We start from the raw sequence: 22,159 nt of genomic DNA on the forward strand, positions 1-22,159 counted from the left end.
AGCTATTCCCCAACAGATCAACATCCAGGTTTATTCACGTGCACTGATTCCAGATAAAACAGTACATAACCTGGGTGTCAAAATTGATGACCGACTAAATTTCTCTGAGCATGTAGACTCAGTCACAAAATCATGTCAGTTTATCCCAATATTAGGAAGATAGTTCTGGTCTGCATGGAGTAGTCACACTTACTTCACGCTCCCACCTACTATAAATGTAATGGTGTGGTGAGACCATTACAGATGATTCAGATTGAACCAGCACGTCTGGTCTTTAATCAGCCAAAGGAGATACATGGACCTCCTCTGATATTATCAAAAGTGTCTCCAAATACCATAGATATGAACATAATCATAAATTAGAGCCCCAAGTCTTTCCTTGGTCCTGAGAATCTGGGAAAAGGAGCTTGTGCACTACTACAAGGCAGTGGCCAGGAGTAGTTGGCTGTCCTGGCTGTTTTGATGTCTGTGTGAACCATACCCCCAGATAGCTGACCATATAACCATTGGCAATCACTGACTGTAGGCTTACATTGTCTTCTCTGAGCTTCTCAATGGTGATTTTGGCTTCCATCAGGTGATTGTTGAGGACGATGATCTCGCGACTGAGGGCCCTCTTCTCCTCCTCATGGTGTTGATTCTAAAGAAGAGAACCACAAAGGCATATCAATACAAGGACATTAATTAACGTGTGACAACGACACTGTTGTGTTTAGACAGACAAGCCTCAGGGGACAATGATGCTTCATTTGTGTATGAGACCCTTTTCCTCACTGTTCCTCACATTTGTCTTCTTGTGAGTTGAGGCTTGACAAATAATAAATCTATTAGCAACAATAATCTGTTGTTTAAGAAATCAGGCTCACTTAATTCTCCCCAGATGAAGCCGTGCATCATTGTAAGAGTGACATGATGCTGTCCCCCAAACCAATTAGTGGGAGCTCTGTGGCAGATTTGACAAATGATGTGATACGATCTCGTACCCCACTCAGAATGGGTGTATTTGTTTTGCAATGAAGAGGTGTGTGTGTGTGCCTGTGCAAGGGTGACGGATGACAATTAAACTGGGTTGAACCAATAGAGGGCATTGATATTCAGAGCCATTATTTTGGCCCTTAATTAATGTAGAAGTCTTGCAAGTCTTGCATATTTAAGTTACTGCTTAAGCAACAGGAGGTAAACAGGATTCTAGTCTTCATTCATAATGCCTTCTCTATGCTTCAGCATGAGGATAATGCCTCTGCTGTTCCCTCATAGTGTTCTCTTTGGGTTAGGAAATGATATTCTCAGTTTTTAGTTTGCATATTAAACTAATACTAACAGACTAACAAACATGGGAGATAATGACTTTCTCATGCCCCCTCATGCATCAGAGAAGGCAGTATTGTTCTTCAAAGGATATCCTTAAAATATAAAGTGGCAGAAACTTTAAGTGTTTTACAGAAGAAATAGTTTCTGAAACAATAAATGTTTTGTTTGTGGATATACTAGTAAAAGGAGCAATACTGCTGAGCCGTTTGCCTTTTAAATAACTCTCTAAAATAATAATATTCCATAGCCACTGGAGACTGACTGGTTAGCATTCAGTTCCTATGCCGACTATCAATAAATTGGGGGAAAGTTAAGAAATTAAATGAAACACAGATGGGGAGACAATCCCGAGCTTTGCTCTATGATGAATGATGCTACACTGGGAGAATGATTTCTCACTTTAATTACAACTCTGAGGGAGACACAGGACTGTGTGAGTCACAACGTTGCACTCCCCAAGCTCAGAAGACACCGGCATCACCCACTGCTTGGTTCAGACGAGTGGAAATTTAATTCAGCTTTTCATGGGAGCAAGGCAAAAAGAAAGAAATATACAGAGACAGAGGAATTAGAATTAGAGGAAAGGAGATATCTAAAGTGACAGTTTAAGTATGTAGAAGGATAATGCATAGCCAATGCAATGCCAGTTTGACCAACATGTCACATTCTAGTCCTGTGGAAACATGCAAGATAGTATGTAGCCAAGACTTCTGCTAAATTGAGTATGGTAATTTCCTTCAGCTGTCTTAGTCTTAGACCTTTAGCCTAACACCTATATCACAACTGTTAACTATTGTGAAAAGGTAATTATTAATACCAAAAAACATAAAGGAAGCCCAGAAAGGCAAATAGCGCTTTCCTCTCCTTCTAGAATTCAGTAATTAGGCATCCTATGCATGTTTTTTACCTTAATATAACAGCTTTGAAATCATTTAAATGGTAAGCAAACTTGTAACAGGGAGAATCGTGCACCTAGCATAGTTGGCAGTGCCATGCAGGCGAAGAACCAGCATTGCAGTTTGGCTATCGGCATCCAGGTGACATCTTCTGTGAATCGTGAAGCATTACCTGATCAGTAGATATTAGTCTTTGGTACGGAACCCTGGTGGGGGTCATTACAAGATAGTTGTTGGTGTATATCCAGAAAACGTGTGCTCATTTTACTAAATTGTGTGCTCATTTTACTAAATCGTGCGCACAATTTAAGTAAAATAAGACCACAATTTAGTAAAATGAGTGCACATTCTCTCGATATATAAAACATTCTTGCAATGACATCTCCTGGGCTCCGTACTTTGGAGATTGTCTTCACTTGTTATAGCTTTTCAGCTCCAATTCAAATGTATATGTACCGCTGTTAAGGGGCTCAAGCCGTGAGAAGTATTTACAAGGCAAGGTAAAATATAAATAGCCTACTACGCTACTCTATGGGAAGCTCTAGAACCCATAACTGCATTGGATGCCTTTAAGCAATATGGCACGAGTGAGAATGTAGTTGGTTGCAGATATAGCTAATATGGCTATGATTTGGCCATATCAAAGCATCAGGAGTACCATATTGCTTTTACACAACTCTACTTCCAACTAAATTGTGTTTTCTATCGTTTATTGTTGTTCATCCTTGAAAATCATAAATGAATAAATAGTTTGACAAGACACAGTTTGCACAAATAATGAGCTGCTTTGTTCTTCCAAAGGGGGTTCTTCTTGGTTCTGTGCTGGGCCTTCTGCTATTAATCTCCTCCCACTTGGCAGTATTCTTTGGCAACATGTGTTCAGTTTCACTGCTATACTGATGACACTCAACTTTACATCTCTTGCACAGATGGACACTCACCCTTTCCATAGATGGCTGCAACATGCCTAGCACCACTCACGTAAAGAATATTGGTGAAATATTGGACAGTACCTTCTCCTTCAATGCACATATCAAAAATGTTTGTCACAGTGCAAAAATGTTTTCCACCTATAGAACATTGCCATAGTTGTGAATATGACATTACCATTATTTTAATGATTTGTACTTGAATGTTTATATTTCTGAAGCAAACTTGGGTGTCATGAAAGGCACTTTTTAAAAATGTATTATTATTGTTATTGTTATTGTTATTATTATTATTATTATTATCATCATTATGTGCTATTCAGCAAGAGTGTTTCCATGGCAACATTTCTGTCAAACCTGAGATGTGCTCTGCCACATGATTCCCGAAAGACCTGACATTGAGTGTTAGTTGAGTATGAATTGCTTGAAAAATTGTGTGTGTGTGTGTGTGTGTGTGTGTGTGTGTGTGTGTGTGTGTGTGTGTGTGTGTGTATTGCGGGGACTATGACAGTTGTGAGGACTATGAACATATCTGTACTCCTTGTCACTCTCCTGACTGTCAACTTTGTCTTTGCAAGGACTCCTGACCCCCCAGAGAAACAATTAGACTCAGTCTGAGGTGCAGACATCAGAGCTGAAGATCAAACTGTTTCTCAAATTTGTGAAAACTATTTATAGCTGTTGGCAAAATATTGTGCAGATAGAGGCAATGAAATGACTTGAATCCAATTAGAAGATTATTCACAGTCTTCACACCTTTGACCTCTATGTTTTTGTGATGCGTACACTCTAATCCTCTGATGAAACAACATGAAAATGAAAACCAGAAAGCTGTTTTCAGGAGTATGCCTCTAGAGTACACCAGTAAAGCAGAGCTTTGTTTCCTCATTGGGCCTATACTTTTTACAACAATGAATCAAATCTCATATCCTTGAACAGCTAGCTAAGCCATGAAAAATTGGGAGGGGGGGACTATCGTTTTTATTGATAGTGTCAAAGCAATTTATAATGTTTACTTGCCAACAACTTCTTCCCTGAGATAAACTGTGCAACAGCTTGCCGTAATCTATGTCTGATATTCCAGGCAGTTATGGTGTCTCCAAGTGCTCTTATAGTTGACTTCCTGCATGTGTGAGTTTGCTGGGAACAAAAAAGGAGCAGTAATGCAAATTGGGAGCAGTGCGGCTGCTGTGGCAACTCTCCCTCGGGTGTCATTTGTGCTTTTCAATGAAAAACTTTGACTAATGAGAACACTGCGAATACGCCACCTTGAAAAAGCAGGGGATGCGAAAAATACAAAGAAGCGAAGGGAAAGAAAAGAAAAAAAATGGAAAAGCCAACGCCAAGTTTAAAGACCTGTAGGCTCAGCTTTGCAACCTGTTGAAGGTCTATAATTAGCTATTGCTTAGAACAACATGACCCTGGCAGTGAATGTCCATTTCAGAAAAACACACACTATGGGGACATGGCCAATTTAGCTTAAAGAGAGGTTCAGTTTCTCCAAAACACGGACCCCTGATGCTATGTACAGTATAGGCAACCAAAGAAGACATGCTATGGCAGTGGCTCACAATCTGTCAATCTGGCTCACAGTCACAATCTCAAAGACTGCAACATGTTTTTCTCCTCATTTGGGATAGGCTACACAATCCCCATTCAGATCCTTAATCTGTTACTGTAGCTGTGCTAACTACTGTCCCTAAATCCCTATTTACCTACAATGCTGTGACTAGTAGGCTACTTCTCACAACAGAGGAAAACAGATCCATTTTAAAAGGCCTCCTAGGACCATTAGATGTTAATTATGAGACACTTCATTTGTGTTGCAGTTGCACTGTTAACACTCAGGGGAGAGACAGTACACCCCAAACACAGCCATTAAGAAATTAATTGACACCAGTGATATAGAACTCTACAGTCTCACACTGGTTGATTAGAAATAATTTGCATGCATTGGTGTCCCTCTATTTCTGTAATTATTATTTTTCTTCAAATGTGTTTGTTATGTGTGTGTGTCAGAGAGAGATAGAGAGAGAGAGAGAGAGAGAGAGTAGTCTATCTAATGCATTTTAGACAGAAATGATTAATTACCTCTCTTGTCTCCAAACCATATGTGGAAATTAAGCTTGGGCTGAAATTTAATTGGTTGATTCTTCTCCCCATTAAAGTTCATTAAAACACAATGGAATTTGGCAGCGAAATACTCTGATTAATTTCTTCTGGCTACATTTTTGGATCCTGAATGAAAATAGATGGATGTTGTCCATCCAAGTCAGCCTGTAGAGTCGAGTCTTGGGTATTCTGAACCAGTCTCCCATTCATAGAGTTGAATATCCAGGACATGAACTTGTTGCCACTCAGTATTGACATATAAATCTCTATCTATCTATCTATACAGTATATACAGTATTAACATACATCTATATCTATCTATCTATATGTACTATATTCTGTGTGTGTTTTGTGTTTGAAACATCCACTCATCCACATAGTGTACTACATTATGAATAATGTTGTGTGTGTGTGTGTGTGTGTGTTTGAGTGTGTGTATGTATATATATATATATATGGTGGCTATTCCCTATATAAAGCACTGTGTGGTGTATGAGTGGATGATCCAACAGAAGGAGGTCAGGTGTCTGGCCAGGTCAGACCCAGATCTGTCCCAAAGTGCTTTGTAATCTGGGTCCTGCTGAAGCAATTGTGCTCTCCAATGCACACAGCTTGACCTTTACTTTGCCCTCACTCTGGTTTTGGAGAACTGTGCGCAGCAATCACAGCTAATGTGTTGATCTTATTCCATAGAGAGACTGTGTGTGTGTGTGTGTGTGTGTGTGTGTGTGTGTGTGTGTGTGTGTGCTTGCTTGCTTGCTTGCGTGCCGTGTGTGTGCTTGCATGCGTGCATGTGTGTGCGCACTTCTCTCTCTCCCTCTCTTTCTCCCTCTCTCTCTCTCTCTCTCTCATTGTCCTGGAGTGAAAGTCTTTCCCCTTAAGATGCTATTCCATGACATCAAAAAGAAATTGCAATCATAATGTGACTACCGTTCCATTTCCATTCCATTCCGCCCATGAAGTCCGATTGGTTTGACTACTAGATATTGGCTGAAAAGGAGGACATTTTCAAACCCAAGCCATTCTGAAAATGCAGATATTACTGGGATTTTGCATTGGAATTCCATAGCCTTTGACATGAAATGAGTGTGAGGATGGCTCAAGATTGCCAGGTAATATGGATCCATACAAAAGGACTGACCAAAGCGTTGCCTTTAAAGTGAACAGCAATCATATCTAGCTCTGAAATATAAAAATGTAGCTTTAGCTTTTATGAGAGCGCTTAGGCAATATGTCAATTACAGTCATTCTAGCACATATGATTAAGCTTTTGATAACACACATAAGGAATGATGTCAGTGTCAGTTACTGTGACTGCAGCCTTAGGCAATCAGTTGCTCTTAATTGTGCTGAGTGAAGCTGAGTCTCCCAGATTAATTTCACAGGCAGTCTGCTTGTATTAAGGAGGCTCAGATATCAATGGAGATGTGGCCCAAAACTTTGTGTGCATGGATTAATCACTTTTCCTGTTGATAGATTTTTTTCTCTATCATGACATGGTGCAGGCAGTGTTAGACTTCAAGAGAGGCATTGATGGGGAGTCTGTGATAACGTGCTCTTTTTGATTGCTTGTAGGGCTGGGCGAGATATTAACACGATCCAGCGAGTAAAGGGTCAGTAACAAGGTTCTGTGACAGACCAATCAGTTTGGCCATTGATCGCGCTCCATCTTTGATTACGTAATTGCTCAGAGAGTGAACGAGAGAAGATCTAGCTGTGAGAGGGGTTGTTGGTATTGATCACACGCATACCACACTCACACAAATACTACACACACACATGCACATGCCCATAGAAACAAAGACACCCAGAAACACACACAGAGACGTGTTTGTGCGCACAAAGACACACACACACGCACACACGCACACACATCCAGGCGTCTCAGTGAAAACAGACAACTGCAGTCAGCTCAGCACCTATTTTCCTCGGTCCATTCTTTGCATTTTTTCCCTGCATTTTGTTCTCTTTTAAATGGATATTTAGTGCCAATGTGTCAGTGCGAATGATGATGTTGATGAAAATTGTAAGCACCCCGTTGCTTAGCCTGATTCACCCAAAACGAGGAATAATTAACTCGCAGTGAACTGACGGAGGACTTCTGTGGAGGGGAAGACCGGCGACGATGAGCAGTGATCATAGCGGAAAGCAGAAATCCCATCGCCCCTCGACTCCAGCTCAGCTCGCCCCCCCCCCTCCAAACGGCTGATGTCCAATTAAGAGTGGTGCTGGAAGAAGCTGGATCACGCTGTGAGGAGGCACTGATCATCACACTCACCCTGTCTCTCATTCTTTTTTTATTCATTGTCACCCTTTTCACCCTTTTTTCACTCCCTCTTTCATCCATGCTATTCCCGATGTAGTGCTCTCTCTCTCCCCTCCGCTCTCTGAGCGTCTCGCCTCACGCCAGGTTTCCTGTTCTACATTCTCTATCTCCTTTATGATGAGCGCCGGGCTAGTGAAGCGGTGCTCATATAGTTGTAGTTTTTTTTCTTCCGGATTTATTTTTCTTGTTTTCTTTCTTTATTTTATTTTCTTCGGTGAATTTCTGACAACGATTCCCGGGACACTGAAAGACCGGGAGGGCTGCACGAAACTTGGTGGGCATGTAGCCCCACAAGGATAACACGAAACCATTGTTTTGATCCGTCGCCCACCTGCCGCACTGGGCCCCCCGAAAGGAGGATAGGCCGGACACAGTTTTCTGTGAATATCTCGAGTACCGTATGGCCTAGGATGACCAAATATCTTTTGAATGTTGGTGTCCAGGGGCCATGTCAACAGATCCTATATCCACTCATTTAAGGTATAGTGCCACCTAGTTAAAAATGAAAAGGCAAAAATGAGGCATTGGTATCAGGTATCTTTGGCTGACAGGTTCAAAACTGCACAAAATTTGAAGTGTAGGGTCATTATAACATTATGATGTATGACAAGTTTTGTGAGATTCCGTTCATGTGCGTTTCAGCTACACACACGCACACACACACACACAGGCACACGCACCTACGCACACACACAAACACACCAACACACTCATTTACTGTACATACACAAAAGTAGGGGATGGAGTAGGAGATGGAGACAAACCTACCTGGCTTAAGAGTAGTGGAAATTAGGGTCGGCTGGTTATCTGACCTACCTGGCTTAAGAGTATTGGGAATTAGGATCGGCTGGTTTCCTAAATGGTTGGAACAAGTATGTGGACTTTCACTCTCTGAACCCGGGATGTCTGCCTCTAGTTCTCTAATATTCTGCTCATTTTGCAATTGTAGTAGCTTTAAGCATGTTGGGTTAGGTGTTATGTGCAGAAATAGACTCATCTTGAATTACTAGTGGAACTGGTTGCTCATCTATCTACTGTTACTCCCAAAAGCTGGGACAACTTCATAGCAAGTAGGAACAGGATGGTCATCTGTCACAATTTCAAACCATCTACTGCGTCCCCTCCACAACAAATGCAGTGCAGTACCACTACCCATGTATGGTGCAGAAACTATGATTGTCTAGTGAGCAATTACAGCCCCTTTATGCTGACATTTATACTAATGACTCATTTACTCACAGTAATAGGCAGTGTTGTATATTTGATCACATTTGCACCCAGGGATTGTAACTTATGGCCTGTAAGTTGCTCAATCAGGTCAGGCTCTGAAACACTTTCCATTGCTCAGCTTGAGTGAATTTGCAAAGCTGAGACAACTCTGCTCTGGAAAGCCAACACAGCACTGCAGTGGAGCTGATGTTACAGGCCTCGTCCTTGTGCAAGGCCCCCCATCCCATCTCAGTACCCTTGACAGGCGCGTGAAGTGCTGATCCCAGTACAGGGGCCTTCATTTGTCTCCCTGTATCCCCCAGCAGAAATCTCCAGGGCCACCTTCAGCTCAGCGAGACAAAGTGCAAACCTTTGGCCTGTTCCATTTAGACTACACAAGCTGTCTTTTCCTGCTTTTAGCCTTGCCATGGGCAAAACCCCCAATATCAAGAGAAAAGCACAGGGACACTTCAGGCCATGATAATGTAATAGAGACATAAGCTCGACACTAAAGTCTGTGATTGGCACTGTAAAGACTGTGATGTGACCTAATGAGAGGAGCTCCTGCCATTCTGTGGCAATCATTATAAAAGCATCACCTCGTTAAAAGCAAAGTTTCAAATGCCATAGCATAGCCAACAAAGCAAACTGCCAAAGAGTTGGATACTCATCTGAAATGGATCTGAAATGGCATAAAACTGATCAGCATTATCTGTGAGACCATGCAGCCACACCACATAGTCACATCCCAAGAGCTCAGATTTGAAGTTAAACCTTTAGCAGTTTAATCATTTTATGTTTAAGGGTTTAAAAGATGTATCTTGTGCCTGGGGCTGTGCTGCCCATCACTGGAGCTGCAGCGCTAGCTATTCAACACAGCTCAACTGGAGCCTGCCTCCATGCCTGAGACCACCCACTGCTCTCCTCCTCTGGAGGTAAAGCTTCATCAGGCCTCTCACCGTGTGGCGGACCTTCTCCTCCAGGTCCTGGTTGATCCGCTGTAAGGCTGCATAGCTGCTCTGGATCCTGTGGAGAGAAGACCAGGGAGTAATGAGATCTTTGGCTACTGTGTGGGACTGAAGTGATGAAGGCCTTGGTTACTGTGTGGGGCTACAGCTTTGGGACTTTGTTTACTTTGGGGAGCTTAGTGAATAAGGCTTTGTTTACTGTCTGGCAGTAGTGATGTTACAGATGGGTATGCTGAGACTCTGCTGATTAGTGTTGCCTGCCAGTCAAACAGGCAACTCTGTGAACCAGACGAGGCCAGTGCACGGACAGCAAAATGTTTTCTTGAAGTTTTTTTTTTAAGAAAACAACAGCTTCAGCTACTATGACATATTTGAGGTCAATGTGTGTAGAGTTTTAAAGCATGCTTGTCTTAAGTGTAATGTAGCAGGCTTAATCAAACTCAAGCTGATTGCTCCACAATGAGAAGAGAGAAAGATCAAAGCCAGAAGGAATTATTACTTTGTCGTTCACAGGGTACTTTTATTTTTACTTTTAGATCAAACTCCACATGAACTACCTCTCTCTATCTCTTTACATGACTTGCCAATGAGATGAGTTTGCAGTATTTCATCCAGCCTCTTAAAGACTCATTTGAAGATTTAACAATATCTCTTTCTAGTGGAATTCCAGCAAATTAGATCTCTTAATTTATCAAGTCCACATGTACTTAGTTGCCTTAGTTTTTCAGGGTAAATTACGTTTTTCAGTTGAATTAAATGACAATGTGTATATAGCTTGTATAAGTGTATAAGTGATGAGCTTTTGCACTTTCCTTCTGTACTAGTTTGACAGATGCGAGATGTGACATGTGAGTGTGATGGCACAATTGCAGCAACGCCATAGTCATATATACTAATTTACAACCAGTTAAAGACATGCTGTGTGCTGTTGCAAACATTCCTCTATTTTCTGTGTAGTTTAGCACCCAATCATGCAATATCAAAAAATGAGTGGATTTTCCAAACAATACATCTGTGATGAAAAAGAGGCACAAGAAGGAATGCGAGAATTTATTGCATGTAAATCACACTTCTAGTTTTCTCTCTGATTGTCCCTTGAGCTGTGCAAAATTTCCCTCAGTTAAAGCCCTTATTGATTGGCAGGCCAGGCGAAGTGATGGGGGACTTGGTGAGACACATGCTTTGTATCAGCAATTACTCTAGGCCCTACATGCATTTTTCTTTTCTTCAAATGAAATCAGCCACACTTCAGGAGCTAGAAATAAGAATGTTAGCTGAACCAAATTTTCAAAATGCTGCCTCTTGGAATAGCGGCGCCTATGAAAGTTATCTTGAATGTTGCCGAGGGCTGCGTGACCCAGAAAGCAGTCGAATGGTGAATTAAAGAGTGGGGGAAAAACTGCTTTCTGCTTGGTATCAAAGCGTCCTGATGAAAATAATGAAAAGCCCTATTCTGACCAACGCGGCTTCCTGGGAACTCCTTTAGGGGATGATGAATTTGTATTCGCAAAGGCCAAACATTTGTCCTTTGACCGTGATTTAGCCACCTGTCCAAAGGTCACTAGAGGCGATATTTGGGAAGCATTACTACCATGGAAACCCATTTGAACCGAAAAGTTTATAGGAGCTCCCACCACCCAGTAGTTTGGTTTTTGTTTATTTTTTACTCATTACAAAAATGATAAATAGCCTCAGAAATTATACTGTTAAAATGTAGTCTACAACTATTTAATATCAGTTCTTTAAATGTGGTTAAATGACTGAGCTACTGTATGCTGATACTGTAGGTCAGACATACTGATTACCAGTATGTCTGACCTACAGTAACCCTGACTGACCATTTCGAAGTAATGGCTGTGTCAAGGTTGGTGATGATGCCTGGATTCTGAACATGCACTTATTCACTACATAGTACACTACAGTATAGTACACTAGTGAATGAGTGAATGTTCCACACGCAGACAACAATGTTTTTGTTTCTGTTTTTGTCTGTCTCCATGAAATTGGATTTGGAATTCCCGGTAGGGTAGAATTGTGAAACAAAGATAAAGGTAGGCTATGCCCTCTCCCTATCCTTTCACAGTTTCCTTAATGAGGAGGTACAACTTGCAATTGTACGAGTCAGTCAAGTCAGTTTAGGAGGCTCTGATTAGTTTAACCAAATATGTGTAGACTATACTCTGTGATATCCAAAAGTCCATGATCTTTTATATTTTCATACTGGTTATTTCAAAGCTCATACTAAGCTCAAATAAAGCATTTGACAAAAACATATAATCCTTTAAAACACTGTACAGTATACTAACAAGTGAACTTTTTGAAGATTTAGTGCTGGAATATCAGGTTAATTCTTATACATAGGTCTGGAGGGTAGAGCAGCACTCAGGGGTATTGGGATTCTATACTGTACCAGTACATCACTTTCATCCATATGTTCTACCTAACACTGCTTCTGCTTCTCAGTACGCTGACTTTGACGTCCTAGCTCAGGCTTCCGCATGGACCTGGGCTCTCTGCATTTTTACATTCGCCCCTTCTGCCCTCAGTGGCGTTACTTGTTACAATCCAACCGCACTCGTTTGCTGCGCTGTTCAGACCTGTGCGTCCTTCGGTCAGGGCCACTGCATGTCGCTTCATCGCTAATCTCTGCATATCGGAGCCAGTCACGCTCACGCTGTTGCAGCCTTCACTTCACGGTAACCTACTGCCGGGTCACCGTCCTCGCGCAACTCTGTTGCAGGCCCATGTCGTTTCGGCAACGATTTCTCAAGCTTCAGCGTCTGGTTGGTCAAACGGAGCGGTCCATCATCACTGGCAGATTCAAGTCTCCTTCAGGCCAACGCTGCGCCCTTCATGCACTCTCTTTAAACACAACGGGTCTCTGCGTGTCCATGTGATTTCAGCCCATCTAGTCACGCCATCCGTCACATTGATTGTTGACTCGAATTGCCGTTTTAGCAGGATCCTCTGCAAATAATGTATACTCTAATTTCCATTCTCCTATTTTGCCTTGGCTGTTTTGTTTTTGGCAGATATGCTCACCCAAAGTGATCGCGCCAGGGAGGACATGCAAGTTCCTTTTACATTCTCCTCCCAATCTGCTAACAATTTGCTAACCCCTGCAGGTGCATCATGCCTCCCCTCTTCCGTTGAGGGGATGCAGTTCATCAATGGAGAAGCAGTTCCACATATCACACTAACATCTACTTTCTTACAGGGATGGCAGTGCCGGTTCACGGAATCACGCAATCGCGTGGATCATGTTTCCAGGTCATCCCTCCGTCTAAACAATTCTCCCGAAGGCCAGCACTTTTGAGGATATCTCCTCTTGTAGCACAGTTTAAAACTAGCCTTCCTAATCCCGGCACTTATCACCTGTCTAGAACTGACTCTTGTTTGTGTAAAACCGGCACTTACTGATGCACTTTTTGTTATTGTGCTCTACCTTCTAAATTGTTTTTAATTGCACTGGCATTGTGGGAGAATTGTTTTAGCTTTAACCTGTTTACCGCATTGTCAGTAGACTGGAGGACCTGACCCAATCTGACAGATTAAGGGTCTGGCCACAAATAACGTAATGTCCCAACTCGAGGGGGCGGCACCAAGCGCGCATTTGGAAATCTCACTGCTCGCAATCTACACTACGTCTGTCATCTGTTTAGATCGCCTCTGTCCCGCTATATCAGCTACACAGATATGATTTGCCCCTTGCATCGCGGGGAACCAAAGTTACGTGCATCATACTCCTTGCCAGACTCGAGTCTCTCCCTGAGCAAACGCTTCTGTGAGAACTCTGGATTCCCAGGGTACATTGTCAGTCGCTTTGATTAAAATGTGCCGGCCACATGTAATGTCACGTGTATGCACACCCCTCCACTCATCACTCAGGGGCCAGTGCTTGGCGCATGACTGATATAATTTCTGCATCCAGTTGGGCGATATGTATTGCTTATTCTCTCCTCATTGCTACCTTTTACTCATTGTCTCTCCAGCAGCCAGTTCTAAACTGTACTATCCTGCCACAGTTGGTGCGGCTGGTATAGCGAGCTCTCGTTACGTCACTCAGAGCTCCTCTGCACTCTGAGATGCATAAGCACCAATGGTACCCCAGCACTCATCTGTTCGTTGTCTTGTCATATTTCAGTTACATATGTTTCTTCCTCCTGTCACATACAGGCATGAATTGTCCTGAGAAGTCCTTTGTCTACGTCGCAAGGTCATGCTTCCCTCGCATTACTGATGCTGCCCATCTTATTTTGGGGGGCTTTCCAAGAGCAGGTGCTAAGGTGTAGCTCTCACGCATCTATCTTGGCCTTGGGTCTGCAGCTCAATGCATTCATCTCACTCTAGCCGCTGCAGGTGAGCTATCGAACCAGAACACACATCTGGCTTCACAAGCACTAGTCTTCTACAAAACTAGTCATAATGCTCATCTATCCTGGTTGCCCGGCCGCCGCATTGGTCTAGGTTGCCCTAGACGCTGGTTGCCCAGCTCGTCAAGCTTCTAAATCCCACTATAGCGAAAGCATGCTGCGGGGCCCCATTGCAACCCTAGGTTAAATGGTTAACACCTAGCCACTTTAAAATTCTGTCGCTGTCCTGGCACAACCTCATCACCACTGCCCAGACATGCTGTTTAAATTATCTTGTATGTATACTATGTCTTTGTTCCTCTCAGAACCAGGTTACTGAGTCACCGCCCTGGCGGGCATCACTCATCCTTTTGGGGGTAGGCTCCCCGCCCCTGCCTTCATCCATCGGCAGGAGACGAGATCCGCTCATCGCTGGACGGATCCGAGATGGGGCCTACGCCAAAGACTGTTACCTATTCAGGACTCGATCATGCTTTTATCCAAGCCGTTCCTTTACTAATTAAATTGTCAACTGATTCTATTCTGTCTACTGAGTCTTTCTGGTAGAATTGGTAGTTCTGATGAACTCTGTGAACTCATAGAGTGAGTCCATAACGGCACGGCATTCACACTGACATGCTTTTTTCATCTCCAAAATGCAAGTATACCAAAGTAGTGAGAGTTAAAAACATGAGGTAGAAATCTCCCTTAGCCAAGGCAGGGAACTTAGCAATGACACATTGTTGAAAAAAGTGCAACGTCAAAAGTTGAACTAGTTTTAACTCCTTTTTTTTTTGTGTGTGTGTGATTGTGCTCCCCTTTTATACATTATGTAAAGGCAAGGCACGGTGCAATGGTCAGTCATATCATTCTGTAGAGAAACAATTGAATTTGAGCACCTGGGCCTCGAGCATGTCAGTCTGAACGGCCCCTTAGGGTGTTGTGTGTACAAATCCCCCTGGGCCTGCATTCTCACCTGCGGAGCTTGTCTGTAAACTTCTCCAGCTCCTCCTGAGCTCGACGCAGCTCCGTCTCCAGGTACTGGCGCGTGGAGTCGAACTCCGTCTCCAGCTGCTCCAGCTTGTGGGTGGTGTAGTTAAGCCGCTTGCGCAGGTCCTCTTTATGCTCCTGCAGAGAGCTAGCCAGGCAGAGGGGAGACAGTCAGGTTAGACACAGGGCCATGGACCGCCTGTAGGGTACTGATCACTTAGATGCAAGTTAGATGCAAGAGGAACTTAGATGCTTCTGAAAATGCCTTTGAAAATCAAACATGTAAAAAACACCAGTTCATAGGTACAAAATGTCAATGTATGACAGTCGGACCATCTATCAGAAAGCCATTTGTTGGCTTGATGGGCCCAACCACTTGTAAGTGGTCCATGGGCCTCTCTACCGAGTAACGTTGGCAACGTGGACCTGAAATGTGGATTGCTGGAAGCTTCTAATGATCGGAATAGAGCTACTGTCTGGGTTCTCGGAAGTGTACAGTCCAGTTTCAGATCAGACTTTGGGCCTTAGACCACACACACTCACACATACTGACTCACACAAAAGTTCTATGTGTACATTGTGTGTTAACATTCTGTTTGAGGAGCTCATATGAAATGCACTGATTTATAACACTGAAGGACAGTGTTCGCTCAGTGGGTTCTTCCTGAAAGTCTACTGCCATTAACAGGTTCAAGCCCTGTAGTGATTTGGTAACCCTGTTGATGAATTTAATTAAAATCATTGGCATTTGACAGCATTTGATTGATTACATGCAGAACCTTGCCTCACGTGAAAGGATCTCATCAGTTTAACTGGAAGCAAAACCCTTGCCATTTTGTTGCTATGGCTGTTGCTATAACACGGTGAATGTGCATAGTGCCTGAACACTCAGTCAACCACACTGCTGAGACAAACGCTGAGGAAGAGGCCAATAGAATGCTTTTGTTTTACTGTCTCAGCGCAACACAGAAAAGCATTTTGTATTTGCTATTTAGTGGGCGTCATGGCGAAATGATAATTACCAGTGCATGATCCACAGGGGCCCTTGCAGCATTACCACAGAAGGGGCTTAGGGAGTGTGAAGGGATATGAATGAGAGATCACACACACACACACACACTCTCTCTCTCTCTCTCACTCTTTATCTCTCTCTCTCTCAAACACACATAGTGAGCCCAGCCAACGCAACTAAGCCAGGTTAGACTCAGAGGGCCCGTATTGACGGACGTGGGTGGAATTATAATGATTTTCCATCCATGGACAGAGAACAGGACCCAGCTCCCGGCGCTGAGCGGTTATGGAGTGTATGGAGGGGAGGCTACCCGCCTCCAGCTGTCTCTGCATGTGTGTGCAGACACTGACTGAGAGCCATTGAAAATGGACTGTGGGAGGGAGCCGGAGACCGGTGTGGCATACATGTATTTGTCTCTGTCTGTTATGGAAAAAACTTTTTAGCTTGTGTACAACCCCGTTTCCAAAAGAACTGGGACATTGTAAGATGTAAATAAAAACAGAATATGACAATCTGCAAATCAAGTAAACCCATATTTAATCAGGGTTCCCACCCATTTTCACTTCAAAAACCTTTCCATGAATTAGACCTTGAATTAGATTTCCATGACTTTTTTCACGGCCTATAAATATGAAATTGCTTACTTTTTCCAAGGTCGTAGCCATGGAGTCAACATTGGGGCTATTGAATGTACAAATTCATGAACACATGGGATGATTGTTTATGTTTTCTTTTAAACAATAATGTCTAATAATACAGATTTTCTCATTTTTGTGTGCTATTCTATCTTAAAGCGATGGTTCAGAGTAATTTCATCCTAGGGTCCTTTGCACCATGGCCCCAAGCCAAACGAGATTTGGGGGTGGGGGTGGGGGTGGGGGGGTGCAAAGAACCCTAGGGTGAAATTTCCGAACCATCGCTTTAACCTATTGAGGGTTGTACAAATAACAACCGTAACTATCATATGAACATAAATCTGTGCATTGGTATAGAAAATTCAAATATTGTGATCAAAGTAGCAATTATTCAAAAACTTGGTTGTGCAACATCTGCATGTGCTTTCTGAGTATGGCTCTGTGCTATATTACCATGGTATCATGTGATCATGAGATGAATTCTGAGCAGCCTATAGAGAGAGCGGGAATGGGGGCATGATGATGCCAACTGGGCTGGGATAGACGGTGGCATGGGGTGAGTACAAGAGCAAAAACGGACTAATCCAGTTTAAAATAGTTTAGTCTAGGGTGCAATTCTTTTGGTTTGAATATTGATTGCATTATCACATAAGACAGATGACAGGCAAATGATATGGCCTTAGAATGTATTCTAGTTAACAATAGTTTGTAGTAGGCCTAGCTAGCAGTTAAGCACTACTGTACCTTAGTTTAGCTTAAAAAGAGCACTCATCAAATGCTACAGGAGAGGAAGGGCAGAGAGAGATGGGAGTGCTTAATTTCTCAGAAATAATGACCAATCTGTACAGTACATCTGCTTTTTGCTTTTGGTGTTTTGTAATTTCATGGTATTCATGGTATTCTATTTCATTAATATTTGATCATGTGTTTTTGGGGTTGCGCTATGGTAACTTGATGTCATGGTGTATGCTTTAGATGTCCGCCAGATAGGGGCGGTGTGCCCATTTTTGGGTGTTTAGACTGCGCCGGTGTCGGCGGATATAATTAGTTAATTGGCCATTTAAACGCCGGCTGTTCTCTATGCAGGGGTTCCAACGTTTCGTGACGCGCGGTAAGGGGCTGGTGTGAGTCCTGCGGTCAGGTCTGATTGTATAGTGGCATGTAGCCTAGCCATAAGAGACCTTAGATATTCGTGTTTGTTAAATGTTTTGTTAGTCTTTTTCGTTTTACTTTACGTCGGGTGCGACCGAGTGTCGGATAGGAAGTGGACTGTATTTTTTGATTATTTTTTGCACGTTGTAAATAAAACACCGTGGGCCCTCTTAAACCTGCTGTCTCGGCCTGATTTCTCCTTCACCACTCGGGTACTCTACTACAGTTACAGTACCAAGTTTCTTCACTTAAAGGAGAATTCCGGTGTGATATTGACCTAAAGTGTATCTAAACATGATACCGAGTGTGAACGTATGTCTCATAGCCCATCTCGACTTGTCCCCTGCACTCCAAAATCTGGCGCTAGTTAGCCGATGCTACCAACAACGTTTTCAGTAGTGGTGCTTCGGCATCGGGCTAGCCATGCAAATAAATCACTGTTTTACACCCATTTACGAGGCTCAATGTATCTCCACACTTCATTGGTAGACTTCCGAGGGCCCTGACATTTAAAACGAGACATTGAGAACTTTGAAAAAGCACTGGTAGTTTACTTACAAGACGATTTATACAGACAGTATCTTCACAAAGTTTAACATTTGCAGCCATCTTGAATTTAGTCACGATAAGTCGAGCAACGAGTAAGAATGAACAGCTATGATAAGGGATCAGATTCCAAAAATAATTCAGTGGAAATGCATGGATTCCAGTTTCTTCCAGTAGCAGCAACTGGAATCCATGCATTTCCACTGAATTATTTTTGGAATCTGATCCCTTATCATAGCTGTTCATTCTTACAAGTTGCTCGACTTATCGTGACTAAATTCAAGATGGCTGCAAACGCTAAACTTCGTGAAGATACTGTCTGTATAAATCGTCTTGTAAGTAAACTACCAGTGCTTTTTCAAAGTTCTCAATGTCTCGTTTTAAATGTCAGGGCCCTCGGAAGTCTACCAATGAAGTGTGGAGATACATTGAGCCTCGTAAATGGGTGTAAAACAGTGATTTATTTGCATGGCTAGCCCGATGCCGAAGCACCACTATTGAAAAAGATGTTGGTAGCATCGGCTAACTAGCGCCAGATTTTGGAGTGCAGGGGACAAGCCGAGATGGGCTATGAGACATACGTTCACACTCGGTATCATGTTTCGATACACTTTAGGTCAATATCACACCGGAATTCTCCTTTAACTGAGATCATCTCACCCCTGCACTCCCTTTCTCAGTCAGATATGTAAAGGCGCAGTCAGGGATTTTGCAGGAAGTTGCATTTGTTTGCATTTATGTGTTTCCAGTTTTCTTAGCCTGGTCTACCAGCGTTTTTTTTTTACTGTGTGTACTCACGGAATGGGCAGCTAGTGGTTGTGTGGAGATGATTGCTGAATGTGAAAAAGAAATGTTATGCATCTTGAAATCATGTAAAATCCCTGACTGCACCTTTAACCACTGCATTTTCCAGTTTGCAGTGATTATTTTACACAACAGTGAATGATGCTGTAGAATAACAAGGGGACTGTTCCATTTCCATGAAGAAAGTGAATTCTATGGCATGTAGGCATACACCATATCCTACCTACGTCCCTGGTATGAAATGTCATGACTTTTCCCAAAACTTTTAATGAATTTACTGAAATCCATAATTTTCCAGGCCTAGAAAATGGGATATTACAATTCCATGACTTGTCCATGACCATGGGAACCCTGTTTAATAGAAAAATTGTGCTATTCTATAACAAATACATTCTCATTTTGAATGAGATGTCTTAAAAAAGTTGGGAAAGGGGCAATAAGCCAAACCAGGGGCAACAAGCCAAGCTTACCAGTCATCAGTTAAGGCCATAGAGGGTCTTTATAACCAAACCTTGAAAGTCCTGGACAAGAAGAGATCACTGCAATTCTACAATCACTGCAATTCTAAGCAAACATAAGATTTTAAGTCTTGCTAATTTTAGCTCCGCGCACTTTGTTAAATTGATCTTCAAATGCCTAAATAATGCTGCTCCCCCACCCCATTGCAAAACAATAACAAGATGGCAAAGTGGTACCAGATCCTCTACCCAAGCAGTGTCAAGAGGCAATTGTAGTATCCCTTTCCGTAGAACATATTTTGCCTAAACTGCCTTTTTAGTAAAACGGGCAAAATTATGAAACTCACTGCCAGACCACTTGAAATGTATCCCTACATTAGTCACCTTCAGCAACAATCTTGCTCCCATATTTAGTTTTTACATTTAATTCATGTTCATTTCTCTATTATTTTGAATAATGTTTATCTGTATTATTATTTAACCAAAAGCCCTACTAGTAGGGACAAGTGTTGTGAATTAGCTTGAGCTAAAAACACTATGATACATACATAAGATGACTGACTCAAGCTTATCTATGTTTTTTGTATCTGTCCCTACGTAAATAAACTTTAATAATAACAAATGGCTGGAAAAGTTGTGTATTGTTGAAAAAACATATGGTTATGTGTATAACCTTTGTTCTCTGAGTGAGAACACGAGACGTAGAGAGAGAGAGAGAATGAAATATAGAGGAGTAGCAAGGAAGGCACTAGGGTGGCTCTGTGAGGGTGCGGAAATTGGGTGGATGAGAGCATGATGGGTTTTGGCAGGAAGGAAGGGGCCCCTAGGGGAGTTTAATATCACACTATTCAACACCCCCAACCCCCCCACCCCCCTACACACACATATACACTTCAACTCCACCTCCACCTTCTTCATGGACATATCCATCCTAATCCATTTCCCTACCTAAAATAGCAGCCCTACAGTACGAGGTGACCTTCCCTCCCATTTCCCCTCACAAATGACAGAGTATAGGATGATGATGTGATGTCTCAGCCAGCTGCGTATTCTGGAGTGACTGCCATAGGGATAGAGATGGTGATGGTATGCCCAATGGTGGTGGTGTGTGTGTGTGTGTGTGTGTTAATGCAAGTATGGCAGAAATTCATTTGAATTCATACTCCTGGCCATCAGTATCCCACACGGTGCAGAATGACTCAGCAATCTATCACGCTTGTCTGAAGTGTCTCTAGCTAGGAACTTCAGGTGAGTGGCGGTGGCGGTGGCACTGGTGTCATTGGTCTCCTCCTCCTCCTTCTCCTCCTCCTCCTCTGGTGCGGATCAGTGTCAACAGCTGTCAGTTGCTCTCAGGCCTGTGAGAGTGGATTACAATGGACTGAGTCACGGCGCGTTTGATCCTCGCCGCAACATTAGCCATGACAGTGGGACTTATTAATGTCTCTATTCAGGAGCATCATCACAGCCGCCATTATTATCATAAAATGTGATATATTAGCCCCATAGCATAGCTGACTGACAGCAGAGAAGGGATTTACATTAAGTGTGACACATGCTGTTCCAGCAACACTCAATTTCTCCGCCGCTCCAATGAAGGACTGGTCATTTCCCCGCAAAATATAGGTTTTGTCGGTTGCGTCATTCTCTTCAGTGCTGCTTTCATGTAATGATGTGGATCAGCGCAGATGGGAATTATGAAATCATAACATGGTTAGTTGGAGGGGATGGAGATTTGGTGGTGGTCTGGGTGATGGCAGGGGCCTGTCATTTAGCTGGCATGACATTTCAATTACATGAAGTAGCTGAACTCTGATGAGAGATAATATTGTTGACCGTCAAATGAATGGTGGTGGATGGTGGGAATCGATGAACAGGCACGTGGCATTTTTTCCTTCGTCTCTCTCGTCTTCAAGCACTGGGGCCTTACCTTCGTTTCTGGTGCTTAGAACCATTCCGCGTGGACTTGAGCGCCGTTTTTCCAATGTATATCTTTTTCATGTTTCGTTCTCTTGCCGCCCGCAGGTGTGTGTGTGTGGCCCTGGCGATGAGGGACGCTGCTGTCAGGTCTCTGTGTCGGACCTACGTTTTCCCTGTGGAAGCATAAAGGAGTTGTCTATCTGTCTGGATCCTGCCAACAGAGCACAGAGACAGTGTTTGCAGTCACAGAGACAATAAGGCAGAGGCAGAGGGCACATGTGCAGGCTTCAGTCTCTCCATACATTCCTGTAGGATGTCACCAAATACTGTAGGGTTTTCCTCAACGTAGGAGATCCAAGCTTATCTCATTAGTACCATGTCCTGTCAGAAATAAGATATATTTAAGCAATATAGCACGAGTGAAACTGGGGTTGGTCATGGATATTCCCACGGGTGTTGTTCGGCCGTAGCCACGAGGCCGGAGGCCGAGTGGCGCAGGCAACAACAGCCGTGAGAATATCCATGACCAATCCCACGATCAC

At 42.9% G+C, this 22,159-nt stretch overlaps 1 protein-coding gene across 1 annotated transcript in view; it reads right to left on the reverse strand.

Annotated features, from left to right (window-relative positions):
• The window catches only part of LOC121692918 (brain-enriched guanylate kinase-associated protein), a 63,227-nt gene that overhangs the window by 16,540 nt on the left and 24,528 nt on the right, over nucleotides 1-22,159 (reverse strand). The window contains 4 exon segments of the mRNA XM_042071962.1: nucleotides 533-640; nucleotides 9,743-9,809; nucleotides 15,080-15,241; nucleotides 21,628-21,790. Of these exon segments, the coding sequence (XP_041927896.1) occupies nucleotides 533-640; nucleotides 9,743-9,809; nucleotides 15,080-15,241; nucleotides 21,628-21,698 (408 nt within the window). The 5' untranslated portion in view covers nucleotides 21,699-21,790.

This window comes from Alosa sapidissima, chromosome 19, assembly GCF_018492685.1.
Source record: "Alosa sapidissima isolate fAloSap1 chromosome 19, fAloSap1.pri, whole genome shotgun sequence".
Classification (NCBI taxonomy): Eukaryota; Metazoa; Chordata; class Actinopteri; order Clupeiformes; family Clupeidae; genus Alosa; species Alosa sapidissima.